Source organism: Plectropomus leopardus, chromosome 10 (genome assembly GCF_026936395.1).
Source record: "Plectropomus leopardus strain MGB_pleo_1.0 chromosome 10, ASM2693639v1, whole genome shotgun sequence".
NCBI lineage: Eukaryota > Metazoa > Chordata > Actinopteri > Perciformes > Serranidae > Plectropomus > Plectropomus leopardus.
This window is the reverse complement of record NC_142185.1, coordinates 31801881-31824672: the sequence shown is the minus strand read 5'-3', so window position 1 is coordinate 31824672 and position 22792 is coordinate 31801881. Positions and strand designations below refer to the sequence as shown.

The 22792-nt window shown below is 40.1% G+C and overlaps 2 protein-coding genes across 3 annotated transcripts in view; both read left to right on the top strand.

Moving 5' to 3' along the window:
* The window catches only part of mphosph8 (M-phase phosphoprotein 8), a 35953-nt gene extending 29621 nt beyond the window's left edge, over positions 1–6332 (top strand). The window contains exons 13-14 of the mRNA XM_042495282.2: positions 92–175; positions 2250–6332. Coding sequence (XP_042351216.1) covers positions 92–175; positions 2250–2291 — 126 coding nt within the window. The 3' untranslated portion in view covers positions 2292–6332. The remainder of the gene's footprint in view (positions 1–91; positions 176–2249) is intronic.
* A 3748-nt stretch (positions 6333–10080) lies between these two features.
* Positions 10081–22792, top strand: part of zmym2 (zinc finger, MYM-type 2) — a 46158-nt gene continuing 33446 nt past the window's right edge. Inside the window, exons 1-3 of one of the 2 annotated variants that reach the window (XM_088083594.1) lie at positions 10081–10220; positions 19567–20268; positions 21910–22078. In XM_088083594.1, the coding sequence (XP_087939720.1) occupies positions 19582–20268; positions 21910–22078 (856 nt within the window). In that variant the 5' untranslated portion in view covers positions 10081–10220; positions 19567–19581. Of the gene's footprint in view, positions 10221–11089; positions 11185–19566; positions 20269–21909; positions 22079–22792 lie in introns of those variants that run through there. The other variant, XM_088083595.1, reaches the window with a different exon arrangement.

Here is a 22792-nt window from a genome sequence, read left to right as displayed (position 1 = left end):
AATCCATCTAATTCTGCAGTATTTTTTAAATTAAGTGGCGATATGCTTATTTTTCCTAAACTTTTTTTCACTTTTGTCTTCAAACCTTCAGGACAGTCACTTCATCTACTCCTTCAGTCCGGTTCCAGGCATCAACAGAGTCTTCATTCGTCTCGCATCAGCACCAACAGCCAAGGTAACACAGCAACAGTCACACAACAAACACAACTTTAAACACGTTAAAGCATCCGCTGCCAGTCGTATGTTTTTAGTTTTTTATTTGTTATGTGTGATTTTATTTCTATTTCTTTGTCATGCCAAACATCTGGCCCATCCCACATGGAATAACAAGACACCACCATTTTTTTTTAAAAAAACATTCATTTTGTATTAATATACATAAAATTAAAAAATGAAAAATGTGGTAAATTTGGTTTTTGAAAGTCTTTTTTTTTGTAAAACCCTGTTGAAATGTAACTGATATGAATGCAAATGGACCAAAGCTGCCACACCAGATAAGACCGATGATATCGCTGCACGAAAAAACACAGTCAATGAGATAAAGAGCAGAACCTGTCTCAACACAACAAAGTGTCTTTATTTTACTGAATTAGTTTGACATGGACTGTGCATATTAATGAACGTCACTGTAAATATGCCACAGCTACAGAGAAAGCTAGTTTTCACGTGGCCAGATGTTAAAACAAACGCATCCGCGAACACGCTCTGTCAGCCAGACAGGTCTGTTCATTTCCTGGTAGATTTATTTCATTCACTTTGCGTCTTGAAAGATGTACTCGTACTGTTGTTATCTTGCAGTTTTCAGGGGACAGGACACATTTCATTCTGCCGTGATAACTTTACAGAGCTGTAAAATCCTGTTTCACACTGTTATAAGCGGTGGATTGAAGAAAACTCTCTGGGTTGTATTTTATCTTTTTTACCTTTTTTTTTTTTACAAGTAGCAGAACACCAACACAGCATCGCTCGATTTTTTACGCTTGGAGGAGAGTTTCAAACTCAAAAAAAAACTCAAAACATTTGCTCTGTTTTTTTGGTTGGAGCATCCCTGAAAGGTTATCTGTTTGCCATGAATATATAATATTTGTGCCTTCTGAGTGTATTTAGACTTTGTTTAGGAGTCGTGTTTGACGTAATTTTAATTTCGTCAGTATTTTTAGACAGTCAACCTTTTTTCTGTTCATTGATTGGCTTTGACTTCATCTTAAAGTAACAGTGTGTAAGATTTAGGGGGATTTAGTGGCATCTAGCGGTGAGGTTTCCAGATTGCAACCAGCTGAAAATTGTCCTGGTTAGAATTTCTTTGGTGTTTATTGTTAAGGAGGTTTTTCACCAGGAGCCGAATTACCCACAGAGTTCCCCTCCTCCCTTAAAAACAGACTAAGTGATTCAAAACTCTAAAAAATAATTAAAAAAGAAGTTTCACATCACAAATCATGGTTTCTCCAATGCTTTCCAGCGTGTTGAAGACGGGTCGCGAGCCCAACACCTGCTACATGAGGCGAGGCAAATTTATTTATATAGCACATTTCATACCCAAAGTGCTTTACAGATCAATCAAGTCAAAGTTGGTTGTAGCCCAATCAAAAAGCACGCCTCAAAGGGCTGTACAAAGAGTCATTTTAGTTAAATTTTAATAAAAAATGTAATTTTCGCAACATTATAACACATCCCTTTGTCCTCGGACCCTCGCAGCAGGTAAGGAAAAACTCCCTTTTACAGGGAGAAGGATGGTAGAAACCTCAGGAAGAGCGACTGAGGAGCGATCCCTCTGTCAGGACTGACAGACACATAAAAGATGTCACGTGCTAATGTGCGCTCACCTTTTTTCTCCTGAACTGAAAATCCAGACGTTCAGGAGGTTTTCACCAGAGGCTGAATTATTCGCAGAGGTCTCCTCCTCTCAAAAACAAAATAACCCAGTGATTTAAATCTGTAAAAACACTGAACAAAAGCAGTTTCACGTTGAAAAAATCAGCGTTTTTCCAACGCTTTTGTCTCAGAGGGGCAGCTAACCAAAGTAGTGGATGAGGAAAAGCAAATGGCTCTATCTGAGGTAATACAAACATAACTATTCTTATTTTCAGGTGATTATATGATAAAGAAAACATAGTTAATATATTTTATTCAACTTATGCCAATATCCTCCCTTAAATCCGACACACTGGACCTTTAAAAGATCAAGCTGCTGTTCTATATGTTTCTTTTTTCTTCAAAAAACTCAATCTCTGACGTTCTTGTTTCCTCAGGTCAAGCTCCTCATCTGTGCGTACAGAGTCCAGCTGCAGTGATCAAAGGTTACACAAAGCCTGGCCTACACAAAAAACACGCACGTAAATACTGAGCAGCAGCTGAAGAGCTCTGCAGAGGTTATTGTCGTTGAAGAGAGGAAACGCTTGTCGGATCTTCGTCACCATGAAGTGAAATTAAATGCTGGTTTCCTCTGACGTCAGTAAGAATTCTCAAACTGATGATATCTGAATCGTGTTCTGCGTTGGCCTACACGTGCAGCGCAAATCTGAGGATGTCGAGAGTTCGATTAAGTCGCTGAGTAACCCTCGAGCAGCCCGTCCGATCGTTAGTGAAACCTTCGCCACTCCGCAGCCTTCAGGTGTGAGGAGGCCGACAGAAACTCCCTCCTTTCTCTCTTTGGAGTAACTTTCAAAACCGAAACCCTCCTTGGTTGTGCCTTTCTCCCCCGAGTCCCTCCTTCTGTCAGCGTGGATACGGTAGATGCGTGTGTTTTTGGTAAACCTAGCTTGTGTGTGTGTGTGTGTGTGTGTGTGTGTGTGTGTGTGTGTGTGTGTGTGTGTGTGTGTGTAGACTAAAGCAAGTTTTTTGGGTGCATTTGAAGAACATCAATAGGGGATTTTTTAGCACATTTTTTATCAATTTTTTTTTCTTGGACCAAGCTCTCCCACTCACGTTGGTTTGATAACACAGTACTTTATCATGGACTTTTTCAGTGAAATAAAGAGGTATTTGGGATTTTTTAAGTGTGGGGTTATATGAGGTGTATCACCTACGGCAGATGGAGCAGTTTGGAGAAGCAGACAGGAGCACTGATATGAAAACCAGTCAATAAACTGCTGTGGATGCGGGCAGCAGCAAAACATATTTTAGGCACCTAAAATATATATTTCAGTTTAAGTGAGTGCTATATTTAGAATATATTTTTACTTGCTTTTCCTTAGCATCAGACAGCAGTTTCTGACTGTGAGCTAAAGCAGGTTTATCGCTCTCTTGTAAGCCAGAATCCATTGAGTGAAATTGTTATTTAACCCTTCGAAACCTTGGCAATTGAGCTTGATTTCTTTCAAAAACTCCTCTGTGACTCTGCCCGCATGTTTGCAGCTACCTGTACCAAAGAGCGGGAAAAGTGTAAAAGCTTTAAAATCCAGAGCGCTCACTCCACATCAGAATCTGGGGACTAAAACTCCCCCAAAAGTACACCACACAGCTCGCTGACGGGCGAAGAAAAACAAACTGGTCAACTTGAAAGTTTGTGTTTTCAGGCCTCGAAAATACCGTTTTTGCAACAAAAGTTTAATGTGTCAAACAGAGCTGTTGCTATGTAAACAGCCTCTCAGTCGACAAAGGGGGCGATTACTCCGAGACGCGGAGTAATCGTGTTGGCGGCCCCTCTCTTGCTGCTGTGCGATGCGTGTTTCTGGCGATTTTTGTGCACGCATGAGAGTTAAAATATTTTCACCTTTTCTGCTCGAGGCGCGGAGTCGCGCTGCTCGTCAGTGTCACTTTTGATCTCACGCACGCAGTATGCACACGCAACCCCCCTCCAGGCGCTCCCGGCTGTTTTTCCAGATGCTCTTCCGAGGCATTCAAGGGAAAATATTCTATATATAGAGCACACTTACACCGACGCTGATTTTTTTTTCAGGTTGTTAAAATGTTTGGCTGCTGTCCCGACCACAGCAGCACATTGTTCAGCTTCTGTGTCAGTGCTCCTGCCTGCTTCTCCAAACTGAGGGCGTGTCGACTGCCAGCGTCTGTATCCAACACACTGACGATGGATAAGTACCTCATGCAACCCCACTCTAAAAAATTCAAACTATCCCTTTAGCCTGTGTGTCAGTGCGCCCCTGTCATGGTCAGAGCTTGTGAACTCTTTCCTAAAGTCATGATTTGTTTTGGATGCAGCAAAGTGGACAAGAAATGGGAAATTTTTGTGTAAATTTCCGCACCAAAATTAGATATCAATTTTGGGTCGTAAGTGCTCGCAAACTTGGATTCTTAACATCTTTTTGTTTTACAAAATCATAGACCAGTTTGTTGTCATCGGAGTTACCAATTTAACATCTCACTTATGTGTCCTTAAATTTGGTGTCGACACAAGTTAACGCGCCAGAATGATTCGATTACAAAGTAAGATGTTGAGAGTTTTGAATGAATGAAGAAAACTTCCTTTTGCCTTCAATGCACAGAGTTTCTGTTTATATTTTCTCGTTTGTACATATTAACTTACAATATAGAAATATATACATACATATATACAGTTTTAGCGTCATCTGATGACTTTTTTTGCTCTTTTTTGTGCCACTGTAGGAGTGGGTTAAGTTATTTAGTGTGTACAGTTACAAAAGCTCTGATGTTTTAAGGGCTAAAATCGACCCCCTTTGCTCATTTTGGGGTTTTTTTAATTAGAAAAGTTTTTCTAGTCGCTAGTCTAGATCGCTGCAGCGTCCAGATATTTGTACACAGACAGCAATTCTGCAGGGCTGCTTATCAAAACTGGCTCGTCGCTCCTCTTCACTCTCCTCTGACAATCTTTTTCACCACAAATTGACTCCAGATATTTCTCATGGCAGCAATATTTCTTTAAACAACGTTGTTGAATTGTTGCAGATATTTTTTTTACAGTTTGCAGTTAAATGAACAGTGTTTGTTTTCATAAACTCTAAACTGATGAGGCCTCTTCTTGCTAACTTAATTTCCAGTTTTCACTTTGTTCTGTCAAAATTCAAAAGTGAAGGAGGAACCAGTTTTGCTAATTTTGACTGTTAAACTTAATTGCTTCTAACTCGATGTTACACGTGCAGACCTTGACTTTGACTTTTAATCCATCGATTTCATCACTGCAGCCATCTGGCTGCAGTCATGAAAATGACGAAATATTAGAAAAATAGCCAAACTACTGCGGTTGCTGCAAGCTGAGACAATATGAATGCCTGTATTCAGAGCAGTTTGAATAAAAATGTAATGCAGTTAAAGACATGAAGGGATTTTGAGACGTGCACAAATAGCCATTCAAAATATCTTTAAAATAACAGCTGCATGTTCACATCCAGCTGCTTATAAAAACAAAAACAAGGAAATGAACTCAAGAAAAACAAAATGTATTTACTTTTTTCCCCTTTTTATTCTGTTACATCATTTTAAATACATAATTTAGAGAATTATAAATATAGTTTTCTGGACATTTTTTAATCATACCTAATAATCCCCTCCTGCTAATTTTCAGCTCATTTCTTTGTCACCTTTTACTAATTTTTTTGCAGTTTGCAGGACATTTCTTGAAGTTGCTCATTATGTTTTTCTTGTGTTTTTGAACAAAATTAAACCAATTTTTACATATTTAAGAGATTTAAATTGTATAAAAACATGTCTGAATGCAGCACAATAAAACTGAAATCAATCCAGGTGTTAAAAGGGTTAAATCTGCCATTGATTTTTATATTGTGATAGTGCTGACTTTTCAAAATCAATCTGGACTTAAAGCTGCTTTAGTCTGATCCATAATGATGCAGAATCAATTATTATACCACAATAATGGAACTTAAAACTCCATTATTGATCTGTGATGTAAGTCTGATAATTGATTTTCATAATACATGAAAAAAATAGAAGTCAATGGCTGCAGAGAAGGAAAAACTATTAAGAATCTAAAATTTTCAAACATGCATTTAAAAAGATGACTAGTACTGAGCAGCGTGTAGGATTCGTCGTCAAAATAGAAGTTGTAAAAACTGTGGTATGGCCCTTTAAGAGCGAGGTGAAGAGGCTGTTTTATATTGCTGATAGTTTTAACCCCTCGTGGCCTCTGCTGGAGATCCTGCAGATCTTCTGTCTTACCGTTAGATCTCCCGTAAACCGTTGACTTCTACAGATATGTGGCTCTGAATGTTCCTGCAGGTAGACGTGCACTGTGTGTGTGTGTGTGTGTGTGTGTGTGTGTGTGTGTGTGTGTGTGTGTGTGTGTGTGTTAGTGAGGAAGAGTGATCTCAGTGTTGTTTGTATAAAGTGCTGCAGCCAGTCACTGCTTTACCCCGAGGCTGTGTCTCTGTCCAAAATAAAAATGTGTACATAAATTTCCACACTGGTTTCTCTATCTGTATTCATTTAGCGTGTGTGTGAAGTCCTTTAATCCAGGTGCTCAAAATGTGTTGTTTTTATGTCTTTATTCGTGAAAAGACAGAACAGAGTTGACAAAAAGTGAGGGGGGAAAGATGAGTGATCATCACAATTATTGCAAATCAGTTGCCAGAGTAAATGTTTGCATTGTACATTTCTGCAAAAAACAGATACAGCAACGCTGAGTTTTAAGTGTGCTGAGGTTTAGGCACAAAAACATGTTTAGTAAAAGATCATGTTTTGATTTAAAATACCCACATTTAGGTGGCACAACCCCGGCTGGAAATGCTGTGAAGTCTTAGTGGAAAAAATAGTGACAAGTCACTACAAGACACACATTTTTGGGGTCCAAAATGTTGCTGGAAAGACAGCAATGACATGCTTAAAAAAATAAAAATTAAAAAAAAAATTAAAAATGACGAAGTCATCTCCCATTTTACTTCACTTAATGTTGATATGATACATATGAAACGTACAAATGTAACGTATTTTTGGTTTGCAGAAATGTATAATGCCACGTTTCCTCTGGCAACTCGACTGTTTATCATCGCATTTAGATGCCTTAGATGCCTTGGCATTTTTGTGCCAAGAAAAAAACACAGTAGGCCCAATAAAATAGAATAAAAAGATATATAGCAAGTAATGCAACAGTTAAGAAACAAAAAAATGGAAAATTTGATAAAAATATGAGAACATTAAAATATGTATAATAATTCTGTTTTTAAAATGAAAGAACTAAACAGTTTTTATGCAGAATATTGACCAAAGAAAGTGTGAAAGGCTCTCGTTCTCCTTCGCCCTACATTTCCAACTGTTGTTAAAAGGTCAAGAACTTTGTTAACGTGTATAAAAACGCCCTCAAGAGCTAATAAAAAAGGAAATCTAACATTTGCGTGAAAAAGATACTTGATGGACGGTGAGAGATGTTTTTTCAGCTTGTTTAGTTTTGTTGCACTGAACTGAAAAGGGAAAAAAAAGTTTTTGCATTCCTGTCTTGAGTCAAGTCCCAAGTCCTAAACTTTGAGTTTTGTGTCTTAGAAAATTATTTTTAAAAAACTAGGTGGTAGAAAAATGTTCAGATCTATATTAATAATGATCATAATCAGATATTTCAATTTTTTGTTTTCTAGGTCGTTTCCATTTTTTGATATTATCTTTTTTAATTTACTTTTCAAACTTTTAATAAACGTTGTATAATAATAATAATAATTATTATTATTATTATTATTAATAATAATAATGTTTTGTTTGTTGTTTGACGATTATTGGGTAATTTTCTTGTGGTTTTTTTCACTAATTTCTTGTTTATTTTGGAGTGATTTCTTGAATCTCACTTTGCCTTCACATGTTTTTGAGGGAAACCAAGCGTCTTGGCTCAGGTTTCAAAGGGTTAAAGGAAGTCAGTGAACGCCTCACACACACACACACACACACACACACAGTTTACGGCTGCTTAAGGCTTTGATAAACTATCATTGGGTGTTTCTGGTGAAATCTGGATCATGGGTCACATTTTAGGCCACATGATGTGAGCTGCTTTAGTTTTTGTAATTTGCGTGTTTTTGGACATGCATATTTGTGACATTTTGCAGATCTGGCAACCCGACTGTCCTCTTTCTCAGTCTGATTTTGGACATAAATCCGTCCTGTCCTCCTCATCTTTAATCTGATGAGTATTATAATGTGTGTGTGGGTCTGTAGAGGCGGAAATAACCTCTGAAGTGAATCTGCAGTGATGTTGGTCTCCACCTTGAACGCACCTGATCCGCCATATTAAAAACGTGGTCACCACTTAAATCGACTTTTTGCCTCTTTAATGCAAAAACCCCACCATTTACCCCCTCACATCTTCCCTTTTGAATCATTAATTGGCATTTTTGCTTTAAAAAACAATGATTTTATGGCTCTTAAATGTATTTTTAGCTCATTTGACATCCTATTTCTCCTGTAGAGCCGTCTGAAATGTTTTTCGGACACTCTTGGGGGATTAATAGATATTTTCTGGTGTCTCGTGCATGTCTGGATGAAATTACGTGAGGAAACCCGATGTTGCACCGGCAGGACTGGGAACATGAACTCTCTCAACCCGGATCTCTGCTGCTGATTGGACCCGGGCTGTGTGCTTTCAGTGCGGCCGGTTTTGAAAGCCTGTGTCTGTTTACCGGCGGATCTGAAGTCGGTTTACACGGGAGACGTGATACGTATCGATAAGGTTAAATCGGCTTAATGGAGCAGTTTAATTGCCGACCATGCAACCCCCCTGATTGCTCCTCGTGCGGCTGCGCAGTCTGAAAAAAACTGTAAGAAATACGAATGGATGCCGTCAGAGAGGCGAGTAAATGAGAGAGGTCTCACTCTGCCTCTACTTCCTGTTGCGATAAACGTGAGCAAGATTTAAAGGACCATACCGCTGCTTTTGGTAGTTAACTGTATGTTGCTTTAATTGTGGTTGGGTTATTTCTTAAGCAATACTATACTTACAAAAGTAAAAATACACAGGTACTCGTATCAAAATGTATTAAAGTATCAGAAGTAGCCTCAAAATAGCCTGTACATTATGCACTCAATTCCCAAGGCAAGACAGGTAAATCCCAAGTCCTGAATTTTGAGTCTTGAGTCCTAAATAAGTCATTATTTACAGTGGCCCTGAGGGTCAAAACATTACATTGCATTACAAAACACTACAACTTTTCCCCAAACACCACAGCATTTCCCAAATCAAAACATTTCCCAAAACACTACAGCATTTCCCCAAACAAAACATTTCAGAGAATAAATTAACATTTACCAAACTCTAAAACATCTCCCAGAAAAAAAACCTAAACAAGAGCACAGATAACTGACATTCTACAAAAATCATGAGAAATAATAATTGTAAGAGCAAGAGAGGAAAGTGGGTTGTGAACCTAAACCCTTTTGTTTGTGGATAAAGCATTTCCCCATTAACCCTTTAACAGTCGCACTAAGAAATACCTTTGCGAAAAATGATACATTATAGACCGCAGAATACGTTGACAAAATGCATCAATTTGTTTTTAAAAAAAAATCCAAATATAAATGCAATGTAAAAAGTGGAAAAATCAATGCAGAATCATAGAAATCACAAAATAAAAAATAACTTCATACAACAAACATAGAAAAATAAATAAGCAAAAATGAATAGAGGCAAATAAGAACGACTCTAGTAAAAAAAACTAAATATTAAAGTAACTTTTTAAAATGAAATAAAGCAATTAAAAAAACAAACGAAAACAAGTGACAAAATATGTTTAAAATGTATGATAGAAAAAAGAAATAATCAATTTAATATTATAAAAATAGAATTAAATAGAACGGTGGTATAATCAAATTACTGGAATGTATCTGTAGAAACATATGTATTAAATAAAACTGGGTTTCACCAAGTTTTTAGTAAAGCAATTTGGAAAAAAAAGTGGTACAATGCCTGTTAAAGGTTTAAAATAAAAAAAAATAACATAGTTTAAATATGTTTTACTTGTTATCACAATAACAAATCATACATTTAAGGGCAAAATTATGAGTAATGTTACAGTTACTATAAACATGGCAACTTAAATTAGAGAAAAAAATGATTGTTATTTTACACAGGAAAAAAATGGATCAAAGTTTCCCACAAAAAAAAACAAAATAAGAGTTTTCAACATCTGCTCTCGTAACGCCCTCAAACCGGCATGTTACGTCACGTGAGACGCCGCGCGGTCCGGAGTGAGTCATCCTCTCAGCAGACGATCTTTGGTCGGAAAGTGGAAAGTTCTCCGTTCTGCGCACGCGCTCCCGGGATTAATGTCAAGGCACAAAAGTGGCGCTACACCGTTTCCAGCTCTACTCCGGTAAGCGAATTTCACAGACGTTTTTTCTCCCTTAATATTACAGTTTTACGCCTAATTAAGTCAAAGTTTCGGGAACTTGTGCGGGCGGCCCGGCGGGTGTCCACGGACTGTCCCCGGGAGTCCCGCCGGGCCGTGGAGACACACAGAGAGACCAATAAACAGTTAAATTAACAGCTTTCCCTGCTGCTCCGTGTGCTGTGGCCGCTGCCGCCTCTAGTCTCCAGTATTGTTCAGTTGGCTCCCTAATGGCGGACGGCAGGCAGTGCTGTTTTCCGCTGGGGGAGGAGAAGGAGGGGGGTACATGCTGTGTGGTTGTGATATTTTCGGGTTTAAACCGGGTTTTGGGTCACTGTAACTCCCGGGAGAGTGCTGTAAACACGGTGCGGGAGCGTCTTTGCGTGTCGTTGTTTACCACCGCATGACACAAATGAGACAGTTCATGTGATATGTAATGTGAGGGCGCCCCCGGTGGCGGCCCGGTATACCTGCCACTGATTGCGCCAGGGTGGACTCCGTGCAGGGTAACTTTCCAATTAAAACCCCACCGTCACAGGTATCACAAAAAACGGGCTTTTAATCCGGGTTTCGGGTCTGATTTGGTGTTGCAAGCACGTGTACGAGCAGAGAAATAATGTGAAATATATATATATGTGTGTGTGTGTGTGTGTGTGTGTGTGTGTGTGAAACCACACAGCCGTTACAGATTGTGTGTGCAACATTTTAGCTCTTTTTTTAACGCATCTGACGCTAAGTTGCGGTCATTATTTTAGTGGCTTTTTAACAATGGCGCAGTCTGTGCATGCTCTCCTCCCCTCGATCATCCGCTAATCCAATGGCTGTTTGCGCCAGGGAGGGCAGGCAGGGGTGGGAACGGAACAGAACACCCTGAACCACGTTTCTCCTGGATCCCCAACTTGGAGCCCTCATTTACCTGGGTTATTTATGGAGGAGTTGCGCCGCTCAGGTAGTTGTGTTTATTGTTCTTGATTAAAGTTTTGGGACCTGAGTCTCCATAGTTTGTCACGCTGAAGGGGAAAGCAGGTCGAGTGGTAGTCGGTTTGACCGGATTTTGTGGTCCTCGTCATGGAGCTCAGATCCTAGCCGGTGTTAATAACCAAGGGCACGACCATGGGGAGTTTGTCAGCTCATGAAAGCTTTGCACACTGCTGATTTTTTAATATTTCAGAGCAAAACTCATCAAAATAGTCCGGGTTTCAGCTGCCAGGTAACCGGAATATTGGAGCCCATCAGCTGGCTTGGGGGATGTTCTGGTGGCTGCGCATTACGCATCACTTCTCAGTGACATAAGCCTTATATAATAATCCCAGGCGTTTGATTTGAATGTGTTATCAGTGTGCGTAACTTGCGCAAACAGCTGCACGTCTCCACCTGCGGGAAAAATGCGCAAGTGCTGGAAAGGTAGAGGGAGCACCTATGCAAGGTGATGATGTGGCTGTTCTGGCGCAGATTTTTAACTGCTCGTCTGCTTTGCATAGAAGCACCCCCAGCCTAGACCACCTCTGTGTGTGTGTGTGTGTGTGTGTGTGTGTGTGTGTGTGTGTGTGTGTGTGTGTGTGTGTGTCCACGTCCACCTGGTGTTAGGAGCAAGGTTGCATGTCAGAGCTCATTAATGCCGGACCCTCGTTTCCCCTCTCATCCACGTGAATGCAGGCTGGCTCATAGCTCTGCATTGCAGTCTGAACTGAGTCTAGACCAGGCTATTTTTTCCCCCTCAGAGCTCTACTGAGTTGCTTTTGCACATAGATTCCCTCTGTTGGTGTAATATCAGAGCTGTGATGCATTTATTTTGCAGCTCAGCTTGGCTTTGGGGAAGGTGTTGCACATGGAGAGAGGTGCCTTTGGGTCCTCTCTCAAAATTTTGACATCACATAACCCCACGGCCACAGACAGACAGTTATGCAGACTCCAGACATATTGTTGGGTTATATTTCCTAAACTTGTGTTAGATAGCAGTCACTGTTTGGATTGCCATCTTGTTTTTGAACAGTCAAGAACACCTAATTGATCTTGAATGTCATGCTGTTTTGGCTTGTGCTTCCTGTCACATGGTCACCGTGAGTAACTCTTCCTCCTGCAGCTTCAGTGTTTCACAGTGAAGTAGATCTTAACAATCATCAAAGATACTTTATGCAGCTGTGGTGCTGTGCAATAATGTATGCAGGGTTTTTATCTGAAAGTATAGACTCGGATGAACTTTCACACAAGTAGTTGACGTTTTTAAACAAAACGTGCATTTCTGAAATAATGTTTTTGTTTTGATAGAAAAAAGGCAAATCATGTTAAAACATGTTAACATTGATGTCTTTTCAAATATGTATTTTAGCTTCTTTTCTAAATTGCATCAAAATATCAAATAGTTGAGAGTTGGAGCAAAAATAGGAAGTGATAGAGTTGCACCCTCTAGACCAGTGATATTCAACTTACAGCCCATGGGCCAAATCTGTCCCCCAATAAGGTGCCAGGGGGCCCCTCGTCCCAAAATTCAAGATACTTCTTCAAATTCTAGAAATCCTCAAATTTGAGAAATGTGCTAAAATCCTAGAAACATATTTTGGGCTACTGCTACTGGCTCCTGGCCTCCTGTCATTTTGCAAAAGTGCCCCCCAAGCAAAGCAAATTGAGTATCCCTTCTATAGACAGAGCTAGAAAATAATATTAGTCAACCACATTTTAGGCACCCTGAATCCTTAAAATGTTCTTTATGTGTCAGTCAGAGTATTAAAGTAGCAGTAAACAACTATTTGCTTTGTAAAAACATAGTGGAATAATTGGCAGAGCAGAGAATAAAGATATGCTGCTTCTGCGTGTGTTGTAATCCGAGCTTCTCTGTAGTTTGTTGTGGTAAGCCGGCCCAGCTGCACGTGCATGTTAGTGCACGTGTGTATCCCACCAGCTAGTGGTACCTTTCCCCCAAATTTGGTGAGGACGCCAGGGGACCGGCTGCTCCACTCAACTGGCTTCTTGACGGGCTTTCCGCTGGTGACATAGCCTGTCTGGAAATGCGCTTGATTGAAGAAACGTGCTGGTCGTCGGACAGTCCGTGGTCGAATGCTCACAGTTTCAAACAGGAAACAACATGGCGGCCTGTTCATAAACTTTTCAAAATTCTGTTTAAACCAGGAACGCCAGTTTCTGATAATTATGCTGTTTATGGAGTTTGCACCTTTAGCTGCTAGCTGCTGGCTCCGCCATCTAACTCTAACAGTTGTGAAAGAGAGGGGTTTTTTTTGTCAGTAGTGTTGCAGCTTTGTACTGGTCTGTAATCACAGTGACATAACATGAACTTTCAGGGCCTGCGTGTAACACAATGAAATACAGCATGATATTCTCAATACATGGTACCCTCTGTTTAAAGATCCTGAAGTTTGGGGTTTTGAATATTCGGCTCTGGTCCAAATGTCGTGTTGCTGTTTACATGAGAGTGTAACCTGCACCTGAAACCTCTGATAATTCACACTAGCTGTGTTGTAAATGTCAGCGTTTGATGTTTTAATGTTTGATTCTTGGTGAGTCAGTTGGGGAAACACGATGTTTGACTTTGAGGATCTTGTCTGTAGCATTGTTGAGCAAATATCCAATTAGAAGTTACTGTCAACAGTGATTTGTCAACATTTTCACTGCTTTTGCATATTGTATTTGCAGGATTTTGATCAGTAGGACTTAATAGTGAACGTAAATACTGTTTTGGCACTAACTAACATCTTGTAGGTCTCTAGCACTGAGTCATATGCTGCAAGCTGGCATTGAATATATGGTCATATTCTTAGTGTTTTTTGTTTTTATTTAAGTTCTTGTACACAATGTGCAAAAGTTAACATTTGGGAATTTTGGCTGACATAACAATAAAGCTAATGGGTTGCAGGACTGATGCATTGAATTTAAGATATTTGTTGTTTTGTGGACCCTGTTGTAATTGCCAAGGAGCTTTTTTAATATGTGTCAAATAAAGTCCATCAAAATGTTAACTGCCAGTAGCAAGTATCAAGTAAAAGCGACAGATATGTGCAAAAACAGAGTAATTTCAAATACTAAAAATATGAGCGTAATAAATTAGATCAGGGGTCTCCACGAGTAGGCCTCTTCATAATATGTGGCATTTATATCAATGTGTATTTTTAGACACGGTTGAATTTTTGATAAAGAAAACCAAACTTACATAAAGACTTAAATTATCACGCAGTAACTTGGCGACCCCTCTGTAGTAACTCTGAGGACCGCCCCAGGGGTCACAGACCCTCTGTTGGTCACCCAGGAAATTAGATGAATGCAAAGATATTCATTTGGCTTGAATCAGGAAAGTCTTGGTAAAGGATGGACTTCCTACCGTACTGAAATTCAGCAAAGTCTCATCTTGATCCAGAAGCTAATGTGACGGAGGTGAAAGTTGTAAGCAAAGTATGAAAAAGTAAGAAAACCCGAATTAAGAAGAAAAATTCCCCCTTTTGTGTTCCCAATGGGACTTTATTTTGAAAAAATATGTTTAATAATCAGTGTTGAAAGACAAAAAATGTTTTGATACTGTTTGAATTGTGCCATAAATCACATATATTGTTTGTCAATTTAAGAGATTATTTGCAAGTCAAGAAGGTTGCAGTTTGTCTCTGTAATATTTCGTTTTGCATAGTGCACAACACACAGGCATCCTAACTTTAGCGAGAGAAAGGTGTGACATCACTCCAGCAACTTGTGTCATTGTAAATGCACATTTTTACAGTCATACTTTCCAGAGTTTTGCAAAAAAAAAAAACAGTGACCTTTGTGACCTGGAAAATTGTCTTTTAAAGGTTTAGTGGAATTTAGTGGTATCAGGTGGTGAGACTGCAGACTGTAACCAAATTAAACTTCTTCTAAGTACCAGGAGTGTAGCATATAACTATGGTGGCGGACGCTAAAACGTAAATAGCCACATCTGGAGCCAGTGTTTGGTCTTCCTGTTCTGGGCTGCTGCAGAAACAGTATGGCGGACTCAGTGTCAGAGGTCCTGCTCCACATGTAGACATCAATGGTTTATTTTAATGTAACAAAACCACAAGGATTCTTAATTCAGATGATTGTAAACTAATGAAAACATGGTTATGAATACTATAACTTCCCCTAAAACCTGCAGAGACCTCACTTTTCTTGTGCTGCTTTCAGACGCCTTTCTCAAGTATTTAAACGTTTGAGTGCCGAGCAAAGTGGTTTGATTTCTTTCAGAAACATGGGGAAAAGGCAACAAGGAAATGCTCTTCAAATTGCAGGACATTTGTAGATTTGGAAAATTATTCTTAAAGAGTTAGGGAAAACTGCATAGGGAACAAGTCAAAAAGCTAGGCTAATTAGCTAATTTCATATGTAAAATTATTTCACAGGATTGTTTTAATTTTTAAGCTCTTTCCAGGTCATGTACACTATTTATTTATTTCTACTGTTTTTGTTGGTAATTATCTTTTTTTTTACTTTTCAAAAACTTTTTTCAGGTGCTTTCTACTATTTTCTTCTAAACTTTTGGACCATTTCTTCTTTCATTGCTCATTTCCATCTTCCCATGATTTTGAAGCCAATTTGCTCAAGTTTCAAAGGCTTAAATTGACAAACATCATTTGTAATTCATGGTACAAAATTTTAAAACTACCAATTTATTTGGTACTTTTTAAGTTTCAAAGGGTTAAATTGACAAAGATCATGTATAATCATGGTGCAATTCAAACAAGATAAAAAAATTATTCCTCTCTCCCATGGTCCACCGAAAGGGGAGGTCACCTCTCTACACGCCAACCAGTTTCCTCCAACATACCGTCGCTGTAGTGCTGTCATTTAATTGGATGCACCCCACAGTGCTGGGGCCAAAATGGCCGCCGTGATGATGTCAAGGCAGTGACGTGTCTTCCTCTGTCGTGCAGACGTGCCGTTGTAGCTCTGAAGGCTGCGTTCAGGTGCTTTCTGTTCGGGGTGACTGTTGGGTGAAGAACATAGAGCTGCAAAGATCATCGCCTGCACAGGAGGATGTGTGTGCGCGCTTGCATCTGTGTGTGTGTGTGTGTGTGTGTGTGTGTGTGTGTGTGTGTGTGTGTGTGTGTTCCTGTGCTGCAGCTGTCAGCAGTGATGTGATGTGTGGCTTAGAGCCACCCTCACTGCTGTGTAACATGAAAGGGAGATTTTGACAGAAACAGATCAACATAGAGAGTGCACACATCCCCGAAAAGTGCTTTAAATAGTGTCTGATCCCGAATGTGGCACCAAATCAGCCAACAATATATTTCATTGTATTTCTTCTCTTTTGTGTTTTATACATTTTTCAGGCCACATTTAGTAACACTTAGCTACAAAATGCATTTTTTACATTAAACCCTTCACACGTTATTATTTCAGGGTGATTTCATTAGAATATTGTGTTGGCCAACTCAACAGCACCCTGATGTCGAGCGCAGAGAACGAGTCCCTGTGGTGGTTGGTGGTGATGGTGGGCCTTACCATCACCACGGCAACCAAGGTGTAGCTTCACCAGTTGCCGGGGGCAACAAGAGCGAAGCTGTGTGTAGCGACACACACACACGGGTAGGAAGCGGGCAGGGAGGGAGGGAGGGATGTGAAAGGCAGCAGGTGAGAGGAGGAGGAGGAGCGGAGAACACGAGGAGAAATTAAGGATGAGAGGAAGAGGAGACGTGATGGAGAGGAGGAGGAGCAAAGTTGCCTCCGTTGCTGGGCAGGCACCTAGCAGTTCTTGACAGTCTTTCGTTGAAGACTCCACTATTGAGTTTTTACTTCCCCTTTTATAGTGATAAATGCAGCCAGACGGACTCTGCAGCACCAGACCTCCACCCTTCAACCCTCATAGAAATAAAACAGAATATAAAGCCTTTTTTGTCCTTGTATTGTGCAGCATACAATGAAATAAGTGCCACTCTTGGTTGCTACACAAGAGTTAAAAAGGACATAAATGGCATACAAAAATAAAACGATAAAGGGATACTTCACCATTTTTCATCCTGCTTTCTATCAAAACAATGTGGGTAGTATGTGTAGATGAACTGTGGTAAAGTTCCCTTCATCTAACCAGTGCCTAGAAATTACATATTTGCACCTCAAAATAACATAATTTTCGTAATTTGGCGGTGTTTTGCTGACTCTTGGGGCTGTTGCTTGATTACAGGCTGCACCTCTGCGTGTTCATATTGCCTGATAAGGCTTTGTGACATTAGAAAGTAGATAATTTAAGCATAAAAAAGGGCTATCATTTCATATTATGCTATATCGTTTATTTGGTTTACATCATCTGATAACGCTTTGTGTCCGTCCGCGTGGCCGAGGGGGCGTCTAGACAAAGCACGGCACCAAAACAAACAAACATGGAGGAGCTGGAAAGCGATACTGAAAGTGGGGATTCAGCACAAGACTCTGACATCGACTGACCCACACAAAATAAGGAGGGGCTCGTACCAAAAAGAGGTCCTCCTGCTGTCGTTTGGACGTGGTTTTGGTATGAAAAGTCAGACACAGAACTAGGGGTGGGAGAATATACTCGATGCATCGCAGCTTGATCCATGTGCGATACATATAATGACTTTATTGTGAACACAGAGTTTTAACTGTGTCGTGTTTTTCAGCCGCCGACAAGAGACTCATTTCGGCGTTTCGTTTCTCTTTCTCTCTCACGGCTCTCTGCCTCAGACTCAGAAAACAGGGCTTTTGCTGAATTTCGATTGTGACTATTCAGTCACATTTTGCACCCATGGAGCTCCGGTGCGACTTGTAAATCTTTGCAGTATATGAATTGGAGAGCTGTTAGTTTGTCTCCAGCTTACAGTGGATGAATCCTCGATTACAGTTTAACTTTCTGCTAAAATCCAGCTGTTGACTCGAAGCTTCAAGTCCACAGCCAAAGCATTGACACCTCTGACCAGAGTCAAGCCAGGTCCTTCAAAATAAAACCACCACCATTGTTTCACACAAACCAGTCCACATTACATCCCTCACCAGTGGGAGCATTGCATTCTGGTAGTTGTAGGTTTCTACCTCTTGAGCAAAATCACCCTTTTCTCTGGTCATGTAGCACCAATTTAAAAAGTATTTGCATCTTTCTGCTGCACAGACAGCCTAATTTTATGTGAGGAGCCTCTTTATGTAGGTAAAATATTTCTTTAATCACACACACTGCAAAAAACTACATTGCACACAATATAAAAGATATAAAAGTGCCAGGATCAATAAAATAACCTGAAGCGATATTGCAGTCATATGAGAAAAGTGTCTCAGCAAAAGTGTTTTGATAAGAGAGAAGGTTTCTATGCTGATTTTGCAATAAGATTTCTGTTGAGCTGCACGTTATTTGAGTAGCTGACTCTGAACAAAGATTGCCATAAAAATGTTTAAACATGTACAGGTAATTCAGTTTTATGTTTCAACTCTATCAGTAAGAATACTGAGAGTCGTCAGTGTTATCAGGTTTTATGTCTCAGAAAGGACTAAACCGCTACTGTTATTTGTGCTCATTAACTTGACTGAAGAAGTACAACGTTTTGAGCCTCCTCATCAAGTACGGATGAAATCGAAGAGGTGTTTAAATTTATTTACTAGAGTCCTGCTCTTTCAGGAGTATTATGACTCACATGTTAGGAGTCCTCACCGTAGTACGGGAAATGATTTAAGGAATCCTCACAGTCGTCCTTCTCTTTCTTCTGTTGTTTTTTGTAGCACAGACTTTTTTTTTTCTCTCATAGCTCATTGCAAATCATCTTAAAAAGCAAAAGTTTGACTTGACCTCAATGACCTGAGTGAAGTCACTCTCCACAGCATCCATTTTCGCTCCAGCTGTTAGCTGAGCATCCAGATAAAGCTCCGTCATGGAGGAAACAGGTTGAAGTTTGGCTTTTGTGTGGGACAAGTTTGGTTTAAAGTTAGTAGGGATGCACCATTGTTAAATTGCAGGTTTTTAAATAACAGTCTGGCTGATGGCTGATACTATTGTTTGTTATTGCTGTTGTTTATTTTGGTGTTATTTACTCTTTTAAGATAAAAATAATTAAACCAATAATATACAAAAAATAGTTAACAAAGACAATATATATACGAAACTGATAAAACCAACTAAGTGCATGGAAATATAAGCTATAGGTAATATTTTTGGTGAACTGATGGTAGAAAATGACCCCCAAAATTCAGCAAATGATGGCATAAATGCAGAGGAGGTGGTAGCCAACAATAGCAGCAGGCATGAGGGGTCTGAGTGGGGGGAAGCTGGTCTCTGGGGACACCTGCGCTACCTGTACATCTGTCAGGAGATAATTAGGTGACGCCGGCACCAGCAATCGGTTTTATGACATCTGCCTTTTGTTTGTACCGCCAGGTGGTTGCCTTAGCGATGGATGGGGACTCAGAACCAAACCCTGCCGTAGCAGAAGAGGCAGGGGAGCGGGTGGAGCCCATGGATGCCACTCCCTCCCCCAAGCCACCGACCACGCCCCCTTCAGAGGAAGCTGGGGAGGCAGTTTCCATGGTAACAGAAGAAGATGGAGCCACAAAGGAGGGCGGCACAGAGGACAATGATGATGATGACGTGGTCCTCGTCGGGGAGGAAGATCCCCAGCCTTCTGCCCTCTCCCAGGACACGCCCAGCACTGACTGCCCAGAGCCAGCTGCCGCTGTAGCAGCTGTAGACCTGTCCACGGCAGAGGTGCCCTCCACGACCCCCAGCTCTCCTGCGTCTTCCAGCACAGCCACGGCGGCAGCACCTCCTAAACCTGCAGCCACAGAAGCAGAGCCTATTGTCATTGACGACGAGGAGGACTCTGAGCAGAAAGACACCTCCTCACCAGCGCACCCTGGAGGCTCCTCAGAGTCCCACTCGCCAGGTGCACTCAGCAGCACTGAGCCAGATTCAGAGATCAGGATCGCCAGCGTCACCACACTGGGCTCCAGCAGCCAGAAAGGAAGCTCCGCAGCTTCTGCAGTGAACACGTCGCCGCATCCGGTGGACGGGCAGGAAGACATGAACCTGATGATAACCTCGGTGACATCACTGCAGGGCGGGGCGGCGGCAGCCACAGCGGTGAGAACGTTTAATGTATACCTGGTTTTGTCCAGTTTACATTTACCTCTAATGTCTCTGTGTGTTTTCTTTTTTGAAGTTATATATAAATATATATATAAAATGGATTTTTTTTGCCTTTTGATTGGTGTCAAGAAAAGTTGGTTCTTCTGATGTTGTCTGCCAGTAAACATTATATAATTAATGTAGTGAGATTTTTTTATTCCCAACATGCAAAATAAAAGGAAAAAATAATGAAATAAATAAAAATAAGTAAGAAAACAACAGCAGAATACCAACCAAACATATTCAGTAAAAGCAGTATTTCATATCTGAAAAGGAGAAGGAAGTGAATACTTTTCAACATTTTTTATCAAATCAATTTCTTTAATTTTATCAAAAAATATTCAATACAACTTTTCCAGGGTCATGGTCCATGGAAAACCTGGAAAAGTAATGGAATTTCACAATCACATTTTCCAGGTCTGGAAAAGTCATGGAATTGGTAAAAATCATTAAAAATTTTGGGAAAATCCTGGAATTTTCGTATAAAATTAATCCAATAATCTTTTGGACACAGTTGTTCAGAAGTAATCTGATTGGATGTCTGCTGTTAGGTTGGATCTTGACAATGGGTTGTTCAAAAAAAAAGATGCTGAAATTGGATTAGATCATATAATCCATTCTTGGTTTTGATCTGAATCAAACTTTAAGTACGGTGTGGTTACCTGTGATAAAAACAGAAAAAAAATCAGGATTATCCTGATCCCATCAGAAGGTGGACTCAGGACAAAATGCTACAAAACTTTTAAATTTGGTCAAATATACATACATCAGTTAATATTTTGAGTTTGATTTGTTAAACAGTTACAGTGATAAAGTTAGTAAGCATAAGTAGAAAAAGCAAAAAAATAAACCAGGAACGCAGGGAGAAAATAAAAAAATGTAATGGTAAACAAACAAAAGAGGACATGAAAAAAATATTTCGGGTCATTGAAAAGTTTTGAAATTCTGCTTATGAAAATGAAAATGAAAATTTCGGCCCCAGTATTCACCATACACACCTCTATCAAACCAAACAAAAACTAAACATTCAACAGATCAGTCTGGATTTAAAAAAAACACACACACAAAACAACAAAAAAACCAAACCACACTATCAAAAACAACCTATCCTGTACCCTGTCCTACTGTGCCAGTTCCCCTCAATATGTTCTTTTAAAAATGTGTTAAAATGTATTAACTTTTCCTTTCCACACTATAGTTGTTCCATAAATAAACAGCTTTAACTGTAATACAATGATATTAAGCATAGGTCCCCCTTCTATTTTCTGAAATAGCTTTTGGATACTAAAAGGTTGATTTTTTTTTTTCTCTGTACATGATTTGAACCATCAAACATCAGTGAAAGCAGGTGTTCTCTTTGGCGTAGCAGATTTATTTCTGGAAAAGTATCTTGATAATAACACTGCTGTCGGCTGATTTTTATTCCAATATTTATTCATCCAAGTTTCTCTGGCAGCGCTTAGTTAGATGAGGTTGGATTCATTGCAGGTTCTACAGACGGCGCAGCAAACTTCACTGTTGTTTTTTAGTAGTCCTTATCATCGTCATCTTTTGTCATTAAGGGGAAAACTAACCTTAAGCACCTTGTCTGTCTAGGCAGGTGAAGGCCAGGCAGAGGAAAATGGTCTGCAGATTAGTGGTGCATTCAGCCTGAATCCCGACACCCCATCTGGTCGACCAACAGCCTCCTTTAACCCCGGGCGGGGCTCAGGCCCCATGGGCCAGCTGGTACAGAACGGAGACACGGGGACGCACAACAGAGCAGGTAATGAATTTATCTTACAGAGAGAAAAACATGTATTTGAATGGTTCACGTGTAAAATGTTGCGTTTGTGACTAAACTAAAGCACCATTTTTGGCTTTGGTCACTCACTGCAGGGCTTGCAGGGTTGGAAATAAACCTTTTTGTTTGCCTGCCACTGTGGCTGGTGGTTTCCAAAATCTACCAGCCACTCAATAGATTACCATTATTATTTTTTGGCTGCTGATCAAATCTAGCAGCTACTTGCACATTTTACCAGCTTGGCTGGTGGCTGGTGCTAATTTCCAGCCCTGGTTGCAGAACAAAAAATTAGAGCCCATCACACTGTCACCTGAAAGTAGTCAACAATATCATGTGAGTGGTAACAGGCCAAATCTTCCCGTCTACTTTATTATATTTCTGTTTTTGTTTTGAGGAATCTGAATTGGAGCTGTTCCACCTGCAGGTCAGTTCGGGTTAGTTTGGTGTGCATTTTTTTACATTTCCGTGGTAAAACGTTGTGGATGGTACCTTAAGTACCTTTGGAAGCTGTCCCATTTTTGGTCACCCCTCACATGTAACAGTACTATATGTGGTGGAGCCGCTACACAGATCTTTGTATATTTTCGTAGGTGTTACTTTTGGCTTCAATTAAGTTACTATACTGAAAGCCATTGATGGAAACGCAGCTGATGTTGCCTCCACTCTTACTTTCTTCATTGTTTTCATGTGAAAGAG